The 18,730-nt window shown below is 36.1% G+C and overlaps 3 protein-coding genes across 15 annotated transcripts; 2 read left to right on the plus strand and 1 right to left on the minus strand.

Moving 5' to 3' along the window:
• Window positions 1-4,902: 4,902 nt before the first annotated feature.
• LOC108866254 (NDR1/HIN1-like protein 6) lies at window positions 4,903-6,507 on the minus strand. The gene has a single exon (XM_018644522.2). It carries the CDS (start codon window positions 6,286-6,288, stop codon window positions 5,557-5,559), a length of 732 nt encoding a protein of 243 aa, XP_018500038.2. The 5' UTR covers window positions 6,289-6,507; the 3' UTR covers window positions 4,903-5,556.
• A 5,503-nt stretch (window positions 6,508-12,010) lies between these two features.
• LOC103935353 (protein EPIDERMAL PATTERNING FACTOR 1) lies at window positions 12,011-12,991 on the plus strand. The gene is made up of 2 exons (XM_009345115.3): window positions 12,011-12,450; window positions 12,573-12,991. The coding sequence occupies exons 1-2, from the start codon at window positions 12,357-12,359 to the stop codon at window positions 12,830-12,832; spliced, it is 354 nt and encodes a 117-aa protein (XP_009343390.2). The 5' UTR covers window positions 12,011-12,356; the 3' UTR covers window positions 12,833-12,991.
• A 1,004-nt stretch (window positions 12,992-13,995) lies between these two features.
• Window positions 13,996-18,492, plus strand: LOC103935352 (ELMO domain-containing protein B). 13 transcript variants are annotated; one of them, XM_009345111.3, is made up of 10 exons: window positions 13,997-14,308; window positions 15,538-15,640; window positions 15,984-16,093; window positions 16,332-16,400; window positions 16,731-16,846; window positions 16,938-17,024; window positions 17,133-17,239; window positions 17,432-17,479; window positions 17,616-17,710; window positions 18,098-18,492. In XM_009345111.3, exons 3-10 carry the CDS (start codon window positions 16,001-16,003, stop codon window positions 18,197-18,199), a joined length of 717 nt encoding a protein of 238 aa, XP_009343386.1. In that variant the 5' UTR covers window positions 13,997-14,308; window positions 15,538-15,640; window positions 15,984-16,000; the 3' UTR covers window positions 18,200-18,492. The 13 variants fall into 13 exon arrangements, 12 of the variants coding, with proteins under 12 accessions (XP_048435058.1, XP_009343387.1, XP_009343386.1 ...); XM_048579099.1 differs by having other exon boundaries at window positions 13,998-14,308; window positions 15,993-16,093; XM_048579100.1 differs by lacking the exon at window positions 13,997-14,308 and adding an exon at window positions 14,454-14,648 and having other exon boundaries at window positions 15,993-16,093.
• Window positions 18,493-18,730: the final 238 nt, after the last annotated feature.

The raw sequence follows: 18,730 nt of genomic DNA on the forward strand, positions 1-18,730 counted from the left end.
TTGAAGAACTAGTAATTACCATGACAGTTGCGTAGTTGGGTTGATCAATTTAGGAGTGGGTTTGAGAAGGTTTATAGCGAGAGAGAGAGAGAGAGAGAGAGAGAGAGAGAGAGAGAGAGTGGAGGCACGTGACAGTTGTTGGTCTCCTTGAGAAACTGCTCCCACTGCAAGTCTTTCGGGACACTTGTGAGGCCACTACGGAAGCCCTCGTTAATAGAGATTAGGCAACGGCACATGGGGCTAAATTTTTTGCAAAGGTCCGTTTTTTAATATAATTGTGATAATTGTGTGTTGAAAAGAAAAAAGGCTCATTGTTGATCATTGAAGAGACAATCTAGGAAAAAGGATTGCATAATGATGATGACTCCAAGAGGAGACAAAATGAGAAGGGAAAAAAAAAACCCCAATTGAAGTTTCTTGATCAATAACTTACTATGGATTATGGTTTTGATTTATTTTATTGACATGGGTACTAAATAGACAATAAAACATGTTATGGACTTGTTTGAAAGTGCTTCCTGCAACAGTTATTCTTCTTGCAAGAATCATTTCAAGTGTATTTTTAAGATTCACTTGCATTTTTGTTAAAGTTTGGTACCAAAAATATTTTCACATTTCAACCATTTTAAAAGCACTTCCAAACATAATCATAGTAAAAAAAATATTATATTTTTAAATGTAAATTTGTTCTTTTTAGCAGAAAAAGTTCTATTTTCCATAATGTTGATTTTTTGAAAAACTTATATAGGTATATTTCCTTGTTTTCTGTTGAAAATAAAGAAATTGTTGATCAAGCCAAATCACAACAATCCCTGAAAATTCATCTCGAATGAAGTCCGCCGGCTCCAAGTGGTCATGAATCAATTAGAAAGTGGCAAAATCGCAAAAACACAAAAGCTATATAAACACGGGCTGAAAAAAAAAAATTAAAAAAAAATAATAATAAAAAGACCGAATTGGACGAAAATTGGTTACAGAAACTTCGATAGCAGAAAGTTTATATAGGCATTAAGATTCCTAATTTCAGATAAAGATGAAAATATTGTGTAATGAAATTGTGCTCCTTGAATAGTAGGTGTTTGTTGAAAAGTTTCAGATTCGACTCACATGAAAACATAAAAAAAATTTAGAAGTTGTGCTTTTGGCCTATTGCATGGCTTAACTTGACCATGTGTATCATTCTAATTTTATCGGATGTTTAAAAAAAAACACTTAATGACTCTCTAATACATTAAAATATCGTTGAAAAAAATAAAAAACATAAAAATAAAATGTTCCAAGTGTGAGTTTGCCTTTTTCTTTTTTGAAAGAACAAGAGAAATGGTTAAAATCTTTTAACCACGACTAAAGAGTGCAACGGAAAGACGTATTACCCATAACATTATGGAGCCAAAAAATTGGTATGGTTGGGAACAAGCTCTTTAAATAGAATTACCTAACTTTAACTAACACTGAGACCTTTTGTATTAAAGCTCCACACCTGATGGATTGAGCAGGTGGCCAAGTGGGGACAATATCAGTATTGTTGGAGTGGGCCCCTGACCCGCCTACCTGAAATTTAAGATGGTATCAGAGCCAGGGGACGGCCTTGTACTGCCATGTGAACGGGTGGTCACCTTTGACCCCGCGCAAATGGGTGAGCCCCGACTTGGTTCCACGCAGCCAAGAGATGCCACGTGAATGGGTGGGTCCCCATTGGCCACGTGCGAACGGGTGAGCCCCGGCTTGGCTCTACATAGTTGCCGATGTGTGGAACTTCACGCGTAACCCCTAAAATAGGGTCTCAAGTGCGGGGGAGTGTTAGAATTCCTCTGTCCTACATCGGCTAGAAAACTTGAGAACAAACCCTTTAAATAGAATTACTTTACTCTAACTAACACCGTGGCCTTTTGTATTAAAACCCGGCACTTGACAGATTGAGCAGGTGGCTAAGTGGGAATAATATCGATGTTGTTGGAGTGAGCTCATGGCCCGTCTACCCGAAATTTAAGACAACCTTAACACACACACGCATTGACGTTGGACCCCATCTGATCATTCTCCTCCTTGTCGGATAAAAGTGATAAAAGAAAATTAATATGTAAACGCAGAAGCTCCTTCACCTAAACAAAAGCACAAAATGGCTGCGTGGTTGGTTGTTTTCCAGGAATAGGTAATCAAACCCACCTCTCTCTCTCTCTCTCTCTAAAACTAGTAATTTATGAGTAACTGTTGAGCTGGTGACCAACTGATGCCACAGGGGCATGCTGCATACATGAGAGATGCCATGCAATAAGGTGCAGACCTGCAGTGTTGAGTTGGGGGAGCAAAGCATGGCGTGGTGGATAAAGGCAAGCTCCAATGATGAATAATGATGCCCAATTTATAAGATAACCAAAAAGGTGGCTTGCTCACTCTCACAACATTCTTTTTGTTGTGTTTCTTTTTTTGATAATCGTTAGTGCACTCCGCACAATGGAATGGATTCTATTCCTCTTTTCTTCTTCCCTTTCTCTTCCTTTCTCATATCCTTCTACGTAGTTAATATAGTATCGGTAGCAGTCATGGTTTCCGTTATTTCGATTGCGTGCAACTAGATTGAGTTTTCCTCATGTTCTGTTATTTGATTTGCTGATTTCTTGTGTAGTATCAAATCTAAACAACTTTGTTGTAGCATGTACGTAACAATAATGTTTGCAAGAAATTAATAAACCACGATGCGCAGATACTTCCCCAGTTTTTTATTTTATTTTTATAGAAATTTGAGATGTAAAAGCCATAAGATGTAATGAGTATTTTATATCTCATTCATTGATGTGTTTTCGGACAAACAAGAAATGTAAAATATTTACATCTCCAACAAGAGAAGCTGTGTTACCTTGCACTTACAAGTGGTAAGGTGGACTGACCCGACTACACAAGGATCTCCAAAACAAGAGGAGGCATGCATAAACTAACAACCAAACCAATCCCGGCAAAAAGAAAGAAAAATAAGCTCCCCAAGTTGATCCAAAAAAGTCTTTAGTTACGCTGTTTTTAAACATCGGTGTTGTCGCAATGTAAATTTTTTTTTTTTTTTTAACAAACGATATTATCTATACTAAAGAGAGGGTGAATTTAGTCTCATAATATGTTAGCAATAATGTGGTTCAAATTCGACTTTGGCAAGAATTGAACCTAAGACCTCTCACTTACAAGTATAGAAAAATATCATTAGACCGTATTACTAAGTAGCATCGGAATGTATTGTTTACTATTTGATAATCTAAACATTTGTCTAACAATAAGGACATTACTCTTTTTTTTTTTTTTTTTTTTTTATGAGTACATCAATATTTTTACAGTAGGAGAAGGGGCAATTCCGCTAAGCTACACAATGAGTAGCCTAATTTGATATCGAATTTGTCATCTATGAGATTCGAACCTAAAATCTTTCATATTACTTATATACACATTTCTTTTGGAAAAATGTATCACACATATTTTTAGGATCGTTAATGGTTTGGGCCGAGCCTTCGCCCATTGAGTTCCAGCCGGCCGTCTGGACTCTGGATCCCTGCAACCAAATGATGACCCTTACGTGTGTGTTGAAAATTATTGATGAATCCCAATAGCTAGGGAGATGTCAAATACCACGTTCATCTGAACGAGTGTTTTTAAGTAGAAAAACAATGTTAGTGGATTCGATAGTTGTTATATGAGAAGGAAATTGATGGGATCGAACCCGTATATTCGTATTTGACACAAATAGATTATAGTATATGGTTTACAATTCAATTGATCCAATACATGTTTTCATGATCAATTTCTTCTCGAAATTGAAGGGAAAAAAATATTTGCAAAACTATGCATGATCTGATAATTAATTACATGTTTCTGACCCCATGAACCTTCCTACATTAGTGTTGTAACACTTATCTATACCAATGCATGCACCCACAGAAAGCAAATTAAGATTTGGTTTTGTTTGCTTTCCTGTATATAGGACACATGTATAACAAGGTGGTTCTTGAACAAAAGCACCGATAAACCATGCACGTACGTCCAAAAAAACGTATTTTCACAAGGAAAAATTAGTATCTAAACTTTATTTACTAATATTCATTAACTGAGACCTTATTAGTTTTAGATTTAGACGAAGTCCTTAGCTTTAATGTGTTAATGAATTTGCATGTAAGTTACATAATTTGTTAAAATAAAAATTAGTAATACCCACGCCTTTATTAAACTCCTAACTAGTATATGCGCCCACACACAAAGTGTGTAAAATTTTTTACTTTTGTTTTTAAAATTGAAGGAGAGATGAAGAAGTGAGAGAGAATGTGGGAATGGGGATAGAATGTGAGAGGTTTATTTTTTATTTTTTATTTTTTTAAATTAAAGATGATAAAATCACCTGCAGGTGAGGGCTTAAACAAAAAAAAAAAAGCAAAATTTTACTTTGTGAAATTACGTTATTGTCCTTAATTTTTTTTGTTGTGATAGAAGACAAAAATATATTTTCACCTCTTTTGGTTGACAAAAATAGTTTCATCAATATATAGTTTAGATTAATTTTCAATGCAAAACATTTCCAAATGAAAAAATAAATTAGAATAAGTTTCTACCCATTAATTTTTTATAAAAATATTTTTAATGTTTTAATCTTAAATGTACTTTCATATAATATTTTTATTTTTTTTAATCTTAAATGTACACATTCTTAAATATATCAATTTTTTTATATGTAAAATGTATCATTTTTTAATATAAAACGTACCCATGTTTTATATAAAATCAATTCAAATTTTTTTTTTCTAATTCTTTTTTTTAAACTTAAATGGGTACATTCTATTTCGTTGATTTGAGAATGTATCAATGTCAAGTTTAATCGAAGAAATTTAATAATGTTATTAAGCCTAACATCTTCTTTTCTTTTTTTTTTTGGTTTTTGAAAAATGTACCCATGCTTTGGTACAATAATTTTTTTGGTTAATTTTGATGAATATACTCATGTTTATATATACATAAAATACATTTTTTTTTAAAGGGGGATAACTAGTGGCAAGCCATGGTTATCCATCATTTCGAGGGCCGAGAAGACTCACATAGACATTTCAGCCTCCCCTGACCATAGCCAAATAGACTTACCAGCTTTAATATAACCTTTAATATTTTTAATTCCACAAATTATGGGCTTAATTTAAAATCTCATTAATATAATCAACTACAAATTTCAAATTTTTATTTAAAAAATAGCCTACACGATAATATATTATTACATTAATGTCAAGAGCTTCCATCAAAAACTCAAAACCAACAAGGTTTCAATCAAAGCTAGAGAGCACATCCAAAATCCCTTTACACAAACTCTTTAACATGAAATCTTCTTCAATGATATGCAATCTATCTACATTTGAAAGAAAAAGGAGGGAAATTTTGTTGTGTGCAAGAACCACACTTTAACTGACCATACAATCGATCTTCCTCAGCAGAAATTAAGCAGCTAGCGAGCTAGCAAATAGCTTGCCTAATGCTTAACTTCCCACACCTTGTAAATTTTTTCTGAAATCAAAGTTATGACATTTATGTGGATTATCATTTTTTGAACTTAAATCCAAAATTAAAGTCATATTTAGTGTCTGAAATCTGTACTTTCTTATCTGGCTGGGACAAATTGTTGACAACCATGGAGGCATCGACGTAAATCCCGATTGGATTCAGCAACATATTGTATTTCCCAAGCCCTACATTGACCGGTACCCTAACCGAAACAGTCAAAGGGACCCTGCTACTCTTGATTTTCTCCATAAGTGACTCCCCAGTGGATCCCTGAAAGTCATTCCCTTTCAAGTCTCCGTTCAAATTCACGTTGATCATGGTGGTATTGCTCGTCGGTTGACGAAAATGTGGGACCACACCGGTACAAAGCTTCATCCCGGAATACTTGAGCTGCACGATGCTGCCCTTCTCATATATAATGGAGATTTTTTTGTTGGGATTCACAGCTTTTACCGTGACCATAAATTGCGCGTGGAGGTTGAAATCAGGGGTGACGTTGAATGCCTTGACAGAGAAGTCATTGATACTGTATTTGGGCACACTGGGATTGATAATTATTAGGCTGATGACCACGGCTGCAATGATCACCACTAGGGTTATGAAGATGCAGCAATAACAACAACAGTAGCATCTCAGACAACTGCTTTTGCGGTGCCCGTTGGGACGGTATTGGCCATTAAAGCGAGGAGGATTGCGGCCATGGGGACCTGGATGGCCTTGATCTTGGAGCATCACGTATGGCGGAGGGTGATTGGGGCCGGGGTGCATAATATTTGATAAATTTCGATGGTACGACTACCTAGGTTGCGATAGCAATTGAATCAAGAACGTATTACCTACGTAACCCTTCAATTACTTAATGTGCACGCATGTGCATGCATAGATTGGACGTACAACCTTGGTAAGTTTGGAGATCGAAGAAGAAAGAGAGGTACTTGATCTTTCTTCTTCTTCGATTGAATGATGGTCTGGTGGATGATGGATGGAGACCGAAGGTGGACGTCAATGTGAGGAAGAGGAGGTGGGATTTTCGTAGGGATATATATGGTGATTTCGATTGGTTAAGGACATTGTTATGTATGTGTGGGCATCGTCAAACATTGACTCCTGCTGGCCTTGTATTGTAATTGTGTGTCAAAACGGGTTTTGTGGGTTTCACCTACCAATTTTCTATTTTAGGCTAAAAATCATCCGCTAAATTTACTCCCTTTTGTTGTAACGAATGCAAATGTTATTTGAACTGATTTGGATAACTTCATTGTTAGTTACAATTTAATCAATATTACATACATAAACCAAATGATTTTCCTATAATCCAAATAGCGATTTACCGCGTTGACGGAAAACAATTTATTATAACCTACATAAACCAAATGATTTTTCTATAATTCAAATATCGATTTACCGTATTGGCAGAAAACAATTTATTATAACTGTGACTTGTTATTTTTCTTCAATTAGAAAATATTAGACGATTTCTTTTTAATGTTTGATGTGTTATGTATTTTTTTTTTTTTAACAAACAATATTATCTACAGTAAGGGGCAGGAGAGCTGTGACATCCCACATCGCCCAAGGGAGTGATCATTATATGTATATCTCATCCCTACCTAGCACGAGGCCTTTTGGGAGCTCACTGGCTTCGGGTTCCGTAAGAACTCCGAAGTTAAGCGAGAAGGGGGCTAGAGCAATCCCATGATGGGTGACCCACTGGGAAGTTGCTCGTGAGTTCCCAAAAATAAAACCGTGAGGGAATGGTAAGCCCAAAGCGGACAATATCGTGCTACGGTGGTGGAGCGGGCCCGGGAAGTGATCCGCCCCGGGCTGGGATGTGACAATTTGGTATCAGAGCCTAACCCTGGTCGCGTGTGTGCCGACAAGGATGTCGGGCCCCTAAGGGGGGTGGATTGTGACATCCCACATCGTCTAGGGGAGTGATCCTTAAATGTATATTCCCATCTCTACCTAGCACGAGGCCTTTTGGGAGCTCACTGGCTTCGGGTTTCGTAGGAACTCCGAAGTTAAGCGAGAAGGGGGCTAGAGCAATCCCATGATGGGTGACCCACTGGGAAGTTGCTTGTGAGTTCCCAAAAACAAAACCGTGAGGGAATGGTAAGCCAAAAGCGGACAATATCGTGCTATGGTGGTGGAGCGGGCCCGGGAAGTGATCCGCCTCGGGGCCGGATGTGACAAGAGCGGCTAAACCTTACAATGAGTTAGCAATAATGTGGTTCAAATTCGCTTTTGGAGAGAATCAAACCTAAGACCTCTCACTTACAAGTGAAGAGGAATACTAATAGACTGCAGTACTAAGTGGCGTGTTATGTGCTTATTACAACGAAACATTTATTATGTTTTTAGTGAAGTACTGCTGCCCACTTAAATTTTCACTTAAGGGCGCCTAGTATCCATCGTTTACTGCTAGAGCTATTGACGTATCTAATCCCATTTGCTCTTTTAGCTTTCGTCTCTTAGTGTCAGTGTCAACCCAGCAGGATGCTTTTGCCGTTGGTGTTCTTTTTTATCTATACGTATTTCATCGCTTCACCGAAAATTCTCTCTACCCCTAGCGTACTCCAGCTTAATTAATAGTTTCCACCACCTGTCCGGGGTTAGCTGCCAACATTTTGGTTAGAAAAGGGGCAGGTGGCTTTTAGGTTGATTACGGTAGTTTAAAAAGGAGAGGAAAAAAAAAAAGGTAGAAAGCAGCGGCCTGATATTAAAGGATTTTTTTTTTTTTTTTTTTTTTTTTTTGTGCTGTGCAAAAGTAATACCGAAGTTCTGATCAAGTATTTTTGTAAGCAAAACTTAATTTCAGTTAGGGTGCATGTAAGTTTTTACAGAAGGATTATGAATTTTGGGATATGACAATAATATATATGCACCTTGGTGCGGGTTTGATCTTAACCAATTTCCTTCTCGCCTAACATTTAACAATTTAACTCATTAACGTTATCGTTTATCAAAAAATGATCTCCCTACTCTTCGAATAACCAATTGCCAATGAATTTCCAACTTATCTCTGATAATTAACACGCAATTAAATATGAGTAACATTCACTTAAGAATCACTTCCTTCAATGAAGCCGGTGGCACTCAGGATTTATAACTTCCAGATGTAAGAATACTTACTCTACTAGTCGAGATTCCTAATTAACCCAATTTCATACCATCAAAAAAGAAAGAAAATATTTAATTTCTCCGCGGCATTGGAGAGGAGACGCGGATGGCCTGACTGCAGTTACAAGATCGGTAAGCTCCAATTCGAAAGAATGACGACACGAACTTCACCACAACAGTCTTAACCTTACGAGCCACCTTGTTTACCTTCATACATCTTAAGCGCTGCGATTTATCAGGTGATTCAAACTTGTAGGAGTTTAGGAATATCTGGCGCTTTTGCCTGGCTCGATCCTCATTATTTCTCAACGGAACATGTGCCACCTTCTTACGCTTAAAAGACATCGATCTTCTCCTTCCAGCACCATGCCTGCTTACAGTTCTCTTCAGTTGATCCAACGGCTCGTAATTGTAAACATCAAACCGCCGGCTCACATCAAACCGCCGGCTCATGCTGGCGGTGGCGCTGCGGACTAGGCTGTCCATGGCTCTGTATATGTGCTTAACTATGGACACTAATGATGAGATTAATTATTGAGCCGAAGAAGATTTTAGGTTGCTCTTGCAGTTCACTTGGTCTTATATACAAGAATTAAGTAAGAATTTTATTGTTGATTCTACACGTTTTCTTATGGTTTGAATCGATAAAATAAAAGTAATCGTTGACTGCTCTTCATTTTTTCGTTTTTGGCTGGCGCCACCACCCTCTTTATAGCAAAGCCAATTGTAACGTTTGAAACAGCAAGTCAAAACTCACGGCAACCACCAGGAACTTCCAGTAGTATTTGTACTACCACAGAATTACACGTGGCACACACCCATTGTTTGTGATCCACCATTTAAGAATATATATATATATATATGGATTCTCTTTGTAGGGATTTTAGGGATCTTCACATTTTAACTGTTCATTGTAAATCGTGCGACAAGTTTTCGTTAAACTATCTCCAAAGGAGATGTCAAATTTTAAACCTAAAATTTAAATTTGAAGGCTTACGTTACATGGCACTTTAATATCTTTTAAACTTTTGCTCTCCAACCGATATGTCAAATTTTAAACATAAAATAATAATTCATGTACTTTTTTTGCATTGGGAATGAAAAGAAACAAAAGGAAAATGCTTTAAACTAATAAAAAATTAATAAAAAGCATTTAATAATTAATTAAAAAACTCTGACGGTGCTGTCAAATTTGGCAGCAAGGGGAGAGATGTCAATCCATGTCTTGCCACATTAGATTTGGCTTCTCGGTTGGAAAACATTAATGTTATCTTTTGTTACTGTTATTGATGATTTGGACAATTTGACATCTCATTTGGAGATGCTCTTAGGTACTATTTGTTTTTAATTTTAAATAAAAAAATTCAAATAATTTCTGATCGCATGATGTGCATTGAATGATTAGGATGTAAGGGTCCCTAGAATTATGCAATCCTCCGTCTCCCCCTTTGCTGATGTGGTTTTGCAACTTCACGTTTGTGTGTGCGCATATACAATGTTGAGGGATTGCAAGGTTTTCCAAGCAAAGAATTTTCGAGTAGTACTAGTTGTGGGAGTGGACAGAAGACCGACAACCATCCAGGAATCCCTCATCAGGCTTTCTCTCATGGAAGGTGAAGTTCAAATAATTCTCAAGGTGCAAAAATAGCATGAACCTAACATGTACTACAGGACTGGAGGCACTGTGCCACTCCAATATCTGATGCAAGATTATTTTGAACGTAAAAATTTTATGTTCGAATTTGCAAAACCACATCAGTAAAAGGGGAGACGGAGGACTGCGCACAACTAAGGTTTCTTACTTTTTAATTTTAGTTTTAATTTTTTAGATTTTATTTCAATTATTTTTTATCTTTAATATTAGTTTAAGTCCCCATAAGCATCAATGTAATTTAATGAATAAATAAGAACTATTGGATGTTATGTAATCAAAAGGCTTAAAAAGAATGTAAAAGTATTTGTAAAAATATTTGTCCCTTGATCCTATCCCTATATATATATAAGCTATGTTTAAGATTTTGAAGGGCATATAGTATTTAATTAGGTAGATGTAAACTATTCGATGATTTTCAAGCAAAAGTCTCTATCTGGAAGGGCAACACATGTATTTTAATATTGACTTTGGATTTTACTAACCTTTTTTAACAACAATATAATAAACGAATTTTAATGAAAAGTTTCCGGTACTGTTCATTTTAACGAAAAATCACATTTTTACACTAAAAAGTCTATCCTGGTATAATTCATTTTACTTTTTATTTTGTCTTTATCGTTAAGACTCAAAGTTTTCTAATCATTTTCATTCGTTTTTCCTATAATAAATTATTCCTATTACAATGGAGTACATTGGAGCATTGGTTCTTAAACGATGACTAAATTGTATAACAAACGAGAACTAACAGAATTAATTAGGATTTTTTAATTGATAAACCATGACTACAATTCAATCATAGTTTAAAAATTGTTGCTTCTATGTACTCGAGATCCCTCGATAACACATTTGCATTTTTAAATGGCTCGTCTACCAAATTTGAGAAGAGGACACCAACTCTGAGAGCTATATTGGGACTGGTGCTCATCGATTACGTAGTACATGCTTGGTGTGCAGCAGCCAGCATTACTCAGGCTTTTAGGCCTTTAACTAGCTTAAAAATATGGGCATCATAAATTTGAGTTCGCATGCGAATGTATTAAGTTCAGGACAATACATACACACATACATACATACATACATACATATACATATATATGATAATTGTTATTAACACTTCAAAAATTCTATTCTACACTACTCACAAGTGTATTTTTCTTTCTAATTATAGAAAGTTTGAAGTGCGAAATGAAATTATTGAAATGTTATACATATATATATATATATATTGTTATTAGAAAGAAACATATTGGGCTAGTATGCCAATGTTTTTTGTGACAAAAACAAAATCCTACTGGGCTAGTAAGCGATCAAGTTAAGGACATATCAGTGTTGACCTATTGGCCCATGTCTAAGAAATTTAACAACTCTTTCTTCTATGTTTGGCGAGAACCGGTCAATCCACATATTGAGACGAAATATATATACAAGGATATGCAGTAGAAGCCACCACCAAACAAAGGGGCTTTACCTGGGACGGTCCATGAAGAACAATAGAGTAGCTTATCAAGTTCACCAAATATAGCAGCTACCTATCCAGCAAGCGGAGGAAATGTTATTAATGGCAGTCACAACAGACCCACGGTGTGAAATTTATTATCAATCTTAAGCCTTCAATTTTTTTTTACAATAATACATTAATTAATAAAGCTTGCATTTATGGCTATGTATGAGTTTCCAAAGTGGAGTCAGAGTAGTTCACGTAAAAAAAAGGCACCATTTTAATTTAGTAAATTCTTGAGCAATTAGCCATATCACCATTCTTCCATGGAACCACAAAAGGCAAAGCTTGATGAGTCCTGTGACTATCTGTTACTGTAAGCATGCAATCTTGTATCTTTCATGTGATCCTTTCTTTTCGTACCACTTTTCTCCTGTGATTTGCTTCAATACTTTCTTCTTAATTTTCTCATTTCTCCAATCCTTCATGCCCTCTATATATTCATCCCCTTCAACCCTTTTCTTCTTACCATTCTCTCAATCTCCCAAAAGCCTCTCTAGCTTGCAAAACCCTACTATTTTCCGAAACAAAAGAGGAAAAAAGAAGCAAAATTAAACAAAATCTATGAAGGGTTCAATTTGTGTAGCTACATTTCTTGTTCTTCTTCTTTTACTTCCACAAGCCATGTCCGCAAGGCGCATAGCTCGGCCTCATTCACGTAAGATTACTCTCGATTAAACCTTCTTGTTGTAAACTGTGATTATTAACATTAAACATGTCTTAATTTTTCTTTTTGTTTTTTTACATTTTTTCTGATTGAACATTAATCTTCTCGTGTAGGTCATCATGGGCGCCATCTGAAGAGTACCATTAGGGAGGGATTAGTGGATAAAGAGTCAATTAATTACAAAAGAGTTAGGGGGCCAGATACACTCCAAGTGGCAGGGTCGAGCTTGCCAGATTGCTCCCATGCTTGTGGATCTTGCAGACCATGCAGACTAGTGATGGTGAGCTTAGTTTGCGCGTCAGTCGCTGAGTCTGAGACATGTCCAATGGCTTACAAGTGCATGTGCAATAACAAGTCATATCCTGTTCCTTAGTTCACCTGTCATTCACTGTGATTTTCAATGTCAAGTAATGTAGTCAAAGTTTCCTTCCTTTTTGGACCTCCAGTTTCTTTGCTAGGTAGAGATTTTGTGTAATCAAGAGTTTTGTTTACTGATGTTTAATATTACGAAATCACAAAAGACTTGGATTTTCTTCGTTTAGTGGGTTCAAATTATCTGAGTTACAAAGAGCTCTTAGTGTTCTCGATTTCGTACGTAACAAGTCAAAATTTGTTAAGCATACGAGGACACTATGAAAATAACTCCAGTGATGGCCTTTTTATAGTCACTATTATGCAGTTTGTCAGTAATTTGAAGTGGCCAAACCTCAAATTTGGGTTTGAATTTCTTTTTACCACACACCATACTATGTTACAGTTTTTATTTTTATTTATTTCTGAACAAACCTCTAATAATTGAAATTGGTTAAACTTACCCGTATATGAATCGTTCAATTAATCGTCATTAGAATCCTTGAGTCATCTCAAGTTCATCATAAATATTGAATGTGAGATTTACAACCTATATAGACCTGTTCATTTGGAGAGTTATTTGAAAAATTAGAATTACACACCATAAAGGCCAAAAAGAAACCAAGGGCCAAAATTACACCATTACTAGATATCAAACTCAATACATATATGTACATACAAGCCTGTTATAAAAAGGGATCTTTATTTTTTGGGTAAAAATGGGGATTAGTTATAGGGCTCATTTCATGTCGAACTTCAATGATCCGAACTGTCTATTTTGTAAGTCTAGATTCATAGATCACCCTTACGAAAATTCAATTTAATCCGAGATTATTTGCCTACTTAATCATCACAATAAAATTTCATTGTTTCTTGTAGAACAAAGTGTTCGTCAATTTCTTTAAACTCAATTAGATGTCTCAAATATTTTCAATTTGGTTAATATTTTGAAGGATGATTTATGAGGTCTAACTTGAAAAATAAACGATTCAAATAGTTGAAGTTCGATATGATAGGGTCCCACAACTAATTCCTTTCCTTAAAAGCTTCCTATGTATATATATAGTTCATACCGTCATTTATTTATCTGAGCGAAATAATGTTGGTTGGTATATATAAAACCTTCTCAAAGTAACATATTTTGGCTCGTGCGAGGCCACAAGGAACAGAACAAACCCGCCAAGGCCAAAAGAGAAGCACCGGAGGAAGAGCTAATATCTAGGCTGGTATGCAGGAAATTGACCGGTTTGAGTGCCACTTACAGATTGAGACAAAACTTCCCAAAACAAAACAATGCTTTTTTTTTGAAAATGCAAAACTGTTGGTTCTAAAAAAGCAAAAAAGGGATAATGTCATTCTTCTTCCTCCTCCTCTTCCTTCTGTATCATTCCTGCTCCCACCACCACCACCACCACTTTCTTCCAGTGGGCCCCGCCGTGACACCATCATCTTTAATAGAACCTCCACTGCCAACATGTCTCCTCAGATGCCATAGCAGGTACTCTCTCTCTCTCTCTCTCTCTCTCTCTCTCTCTGTATTGTATGTTGCAATGCAATATTTGTCTTGTCTGTCAATACCATGAGTGCTTGGGTCCCCACCTCACCTATTCAGAAAAGTTCAGAAAAGTTTCAATATTTGATCATAAATGATGAAAAAGGAAGCCCTTTAATTGTGCAATTAATCTTTTCCCTGTAAAAAGTTCCCATCTTCATAGCTTTTGGGGCACCATGCAATTATGCCATTATTTCATTACTTGACTTTCTGTGTCTTTCCTTGGTGATTTGGGGTGGGGAAAAAAAAAGGAAAAGTTGAATAATTGTGAGGGTGAATTATTGGGGTAAGGTTTATATCTCTTTTCTTGTTTATGTATTTTTTTTTTTTTTTTTTTGTATTATGAGAGATTTGGTTTATATCTTCCTGACTAGGTGTAATTTTTCGATATCAATAAAGTTTTCATTGTACTGTCGAGGTTTTCTTAAAAAAAAAAAAAAAAAAAAAGGGCGAGGTTGAATTATAGGAGAATACTGAGCATGAGTTGTTGGGTGCAATCATTTTGCCTTTGCCACAAATTTCTTTTCCCAATCCTTTTTGTTTTTTGCCTTTTTGCTTTCGGTTAAGGAGGGTGGAAGATGCTCTCTTTCTCTTCCTCTCTCTGGATATTGGCCTCCTCATGAGATTAAGGAAGCGTATACAATGCTTTCCTTCTTGCTCTTCCCTTCGCAAAGTAAGCTCTTAATTAGTCCCATCTCTCTTGTATTCTGTTTGTGTACCGAAGATTTGTGTTACCTGAATTTTTCTCATTGATGTTTACTTAGAGCCTTCTAATGATTCATGATAGACTTGCTGGTAATCTGAATTCATCTTTTACAATTTGATGCTAGAGACATCTGCTACTTTGTTTTACTTTTCCTCAGAAAGTGTTTGTATCAGTTGAAGGCTCTTATTTTTGTGTTGTGTTTGCCACACTTTTGTAAGGAGTTAGAATTTGCTTTTTGTCTGTGTGCTCTACATTCTATGTTAGCTTCTAAATGTTTGATGTTATGGAATTAGACTAGTGGTAAATGGATCGGTCCATAATTTGAAACCTTTTCTATGCTATCGTGTGTTATCCGCAACAATGGAATTAGACTAGTGGTAAATGGATCGGTCCATAATTTGAAACCTTTTCTATGCTATCGTGTGTTATCCGCAACAATTTATAAGTATTGAAATGCCACCAAATGTAGGTTGATGAGGATGAAAATTATAGGAGACGGAAAAAGTGCGATGAAGAGTTGGAATGGCCACACAATTCAACTCATGTCAAACCGCAGTTAGCTCAATGTTTTAGTGAGTAGAGTATTTCTCTTCCATTCAATTTATCTTTTGGCTCCCAACAAAGGAACGTTGTGTCTCATGTATTTTTCTCTCAATAATTATGGTGATGGCATTTACTTGGAAATGAGGAACAGAACACCTTTAGTTCGTGCACACATTTCATCTGTTATATCGGATGCATTTTGATGGCTTGAAGCAAATCTCTCTCGAATTGTAATATCGCTTGTATACACTGGGACCAGTGCTGCACTGATCATGTTCTTGTTAAACTACCAAAAGTTTATAATAAAATGTGCACCTGTGATCCTATTACACTCTGTTCACAAAATTTCTTATCTCACTAACTAGTTTTTAGTCATTGTAGTTAATGCTATGGTTGGACCACGATCATGGACAGGACTATTTACCCGCTCAAGTAACAAACGTAATGAGAAGCCAGATGACTACTCTTTGAGTCCTCTTCAGGTATACAGTTGTGGTGTTCTCCTGCCAACTCCTAAAAACTTGTATAGTTATATGTTAAACTGCCGTAGCGTGTCAAATAGTATGACTTCCTCACTTTGCATTTAAGAATTTTCTTGGAATTTCTGAAGACTTAAGCATACAATTCTATCTTTGGTCAGTTTTAGGTTCTTGAAGTTATGTACTTTGCTGTTATCCACTTTAATGGACTTCCAATATAATTCTCAACTTCTATGTACAGGAACAGAGACTTTTGAGGCTTCAAGCACGACTACAAGTACCTTTTGACGAGAATCGCCCTGATCATCAAGTATATTCTTCATGCTGGTTCAAAACATTTTCTTATTATTACTCTGGTCCATTTTTCTTGGTTTAATTTGGTTAAAATAAGTTACGATAGATTTTGATGATCGTTCATTGTTTATTTCATTATCTGTGATTTGTGTCTGGTAGAGAAACAACTTGCTATTATGACTACACCATTTGATTGCAATTTAGTTTTTTCATGCCGAAACTTCAATTGAAGTACAGGATTTAAATCTTGTCTTGTTACCAGTATGCTTCAGGAAGCCTAAACCCCTTTTCATTAGCTATTTGGTTCTATATCATTGAATAAGACTGTTATTCCATTTAACTTCAGGAAGCCTTGAAAGCATTGTGGCATGCTGCCTTTCCAGATGTTGCTCTGCGAGGTCTGATCTCCGAGCAATGGAAAGAGATGGGTTGGCAAGGTTCTAACCCCTCTACTGACTTCAGGTACCATTTTGTCCAATTGACACAAAGTTTGTCTGACACTGTGAAATTGAAATACTTCATCTTACTAGACTGTAATATTGCAATTCCACAGTTTATTCTCTTATAGTGAAATGCTCTCTTCAGGGGCTGCGGTTTTATCTCCCTCGAGAACTTGCTTTTTTTCGCCAGGATTTATCCAGTATGCCTTCTTGACTGTTGTGTAGCTGCTGCAAATAATCATATCTTCTTTTTCTGTGTCTTTAGCTTACTAATCATATAAATTCAAAATGAAGGCATCTTTCCGTAGGTTATTGTTCAAGCGAGACGGGAATCGAGCAACTTGGGAATACCCATTTGCAGTTGCTGGCATAAATATATCATTTATGTTGATCAAAATGCTGGATCTTTGCTCAGGTTTGTAAAGAAGTTGTAATATCTATACCATGTATGGCTTTTCCTATCATGTTTAACTCTCACATTGAATTGAAATCAGCTTCTTTCTTGAAGCGATAGTTTCAATATCTCTACCATCTGTTTCACACAAAAATTTACAAAAGGAAAGCTAATTGTTCTTGAATCTTCCTCGTCTCCTCATCTACTTTGCAGAAAAACCAAGGTGTCTTCCAGGAATAAATTTCGTGAAACTATTAGGAGGTAAATGTACATCTCAGACAAGGTTATGCTCAAATGTCTTCTGTTTGGTTACAGATCAAACGTCTTAAGAGTTAGAGAACAGCTAAAAAACAACGCAGGTTACTGACGACCCTCATGAATTATGATTTGCTTGCAGAAGATGAAGCCGCCTTTGATGTACTGTACTGTATAGCTTTCGAAATGGTTGATGCTCAGTGGCTCGCAATGCATGCGTCCTACATGCAGTTTAATGTAACTCTCTCGCTCTACACATGCACATTGACACAAGCACACGCACACAATTTCCTAATGTTCGAAGTCCTCAGAAATCATGCCTCAAATTCCACATATTCTCCTCGTTTGTAATAACTTCTTAACAAGATATCCTTCCACTATCCCAAAACGCGCACAACTCATCTATTTATTTTTCAATGCGTTCGTAAGTTAAGGATGGTTTATATTTGTTCACTTGTTTCTTATCTTTATCTTTGAAGACACATCTTGATAATTTCACTCTTAACTATTAGAGTTGAACGTTCACTGCATCACAGCTTCTAATTTAACTTAGGTCAAATTGGCTTGTTTCTTCTGGTCAGCTCTCCAATCACTAACCCTTCGTTTCTGCTTGCAATCCTTCAGGAGGTTCTACAAGCAACAAGGACACAGTTGGAAAGAGAGTTGTCTTTAGAAGATACTCAGAGAATACATGATTTACCAGCTTATAATCTATTGTACCAGTAGCTAGCTGTATAGGTAGTACAAAATCCCTTTGAAAAATCACCCGAACTCCCAAAAATTTCTGATGAATTAAAACGTTTGCGTTATATATAATTGATGTCCATAAAACAGGGTAAGATCTTTCTTATGGTTTCATCTGCAGATGAAAAGAACAGGTAATCTTAAAGGCATTAGGTGTGATTGATACAATTGAAAACAACCTCATGCTTGTACGGCAATGCTTTTGAATGGTTGCTAGACAGAAATGAATAATGATGATGTAACCAAGATTGCAACAATTTGAGTACCTACAATTATTTGTTGGAGAAATTGTAATATGCGGGTTATGTTTATGATGACAGATGAATGACTGCTTCAAGCCGAGTAATAATTGCGTTATTTTTCAAACTTTATTTGCCCCCCCCCAGATCAAGTGTGCAAAGTGCATATACGAATCAAAGTTTTGCACACCTAAAATAAATCAAACATAGTAAGAGAGACAAGAATATTCAAGACAGCTAAAACCTAATACTGCATAATTTAATTTCTAGAGGC

This window comes from the organism of the source record quoted next, unplaced genomic scaffold (genome assembly GCF_019419815.1).
Source record: "Pyrus x bretschneideri cultivar Hongxiangsu unplaced genomic scaffold, Pyrus_bretschneideri_v1 Contig13, whole genome shotgun sequence".
In the NCBI taxonomy this organism is placed as follows: Eukaryota; Viridiplantae; Streptophyta; class Magnoliopsida; order Rosales; family Rosaceae; genus Pyrus; species Pyrus x bretschneideri.

Bases quoted from the DNA above. Each gene is read 5' to 3' on its own strand.
- LOC108866254 (XM_018644522.2), bottom strand. From the start codon at position 6,288: ATGCACCCCGGCCCCAATCACCCTCCGCCATACGTGATGCTCCAAGAT.
- LOC103935353 (XM_009345115.3), top strand. From the start codon at position 12,357: ATGAAGGGTTCAATTTGTGTAGCTACATTTCTTGTTCTTCTTCTTTTA. The intron at 12,451-12,572 runs GTAAGATTACTC...CTTCTCGTGTAG, and splicing joins CATAGCTCGGCCTCATTCAC to GTCATCATGGGCGCCATCTG.
- LOC103935352 (XM_018644519.2), top strand. From the start codon at position 14,982: ATGAGATTAAGGAAGCGTATACAATGCTTTCCTTCTTGCTCTTCCCTT. The intron at 15,036-15,537 runs GTAAGCTCTTAA...CACCAAATGTAG, and splicing joins CTTGCTCTTCCCTTCGCAAA to GTTGATGAGGATGAAAATTA. The intron at 17,711-18,097 runs GTAACTCTCTCG...GCAATCCTTCAG, and splicing joins CGTCCTACATGCAGTTTAAT to GAGGTTCTACAAGCAACAAG.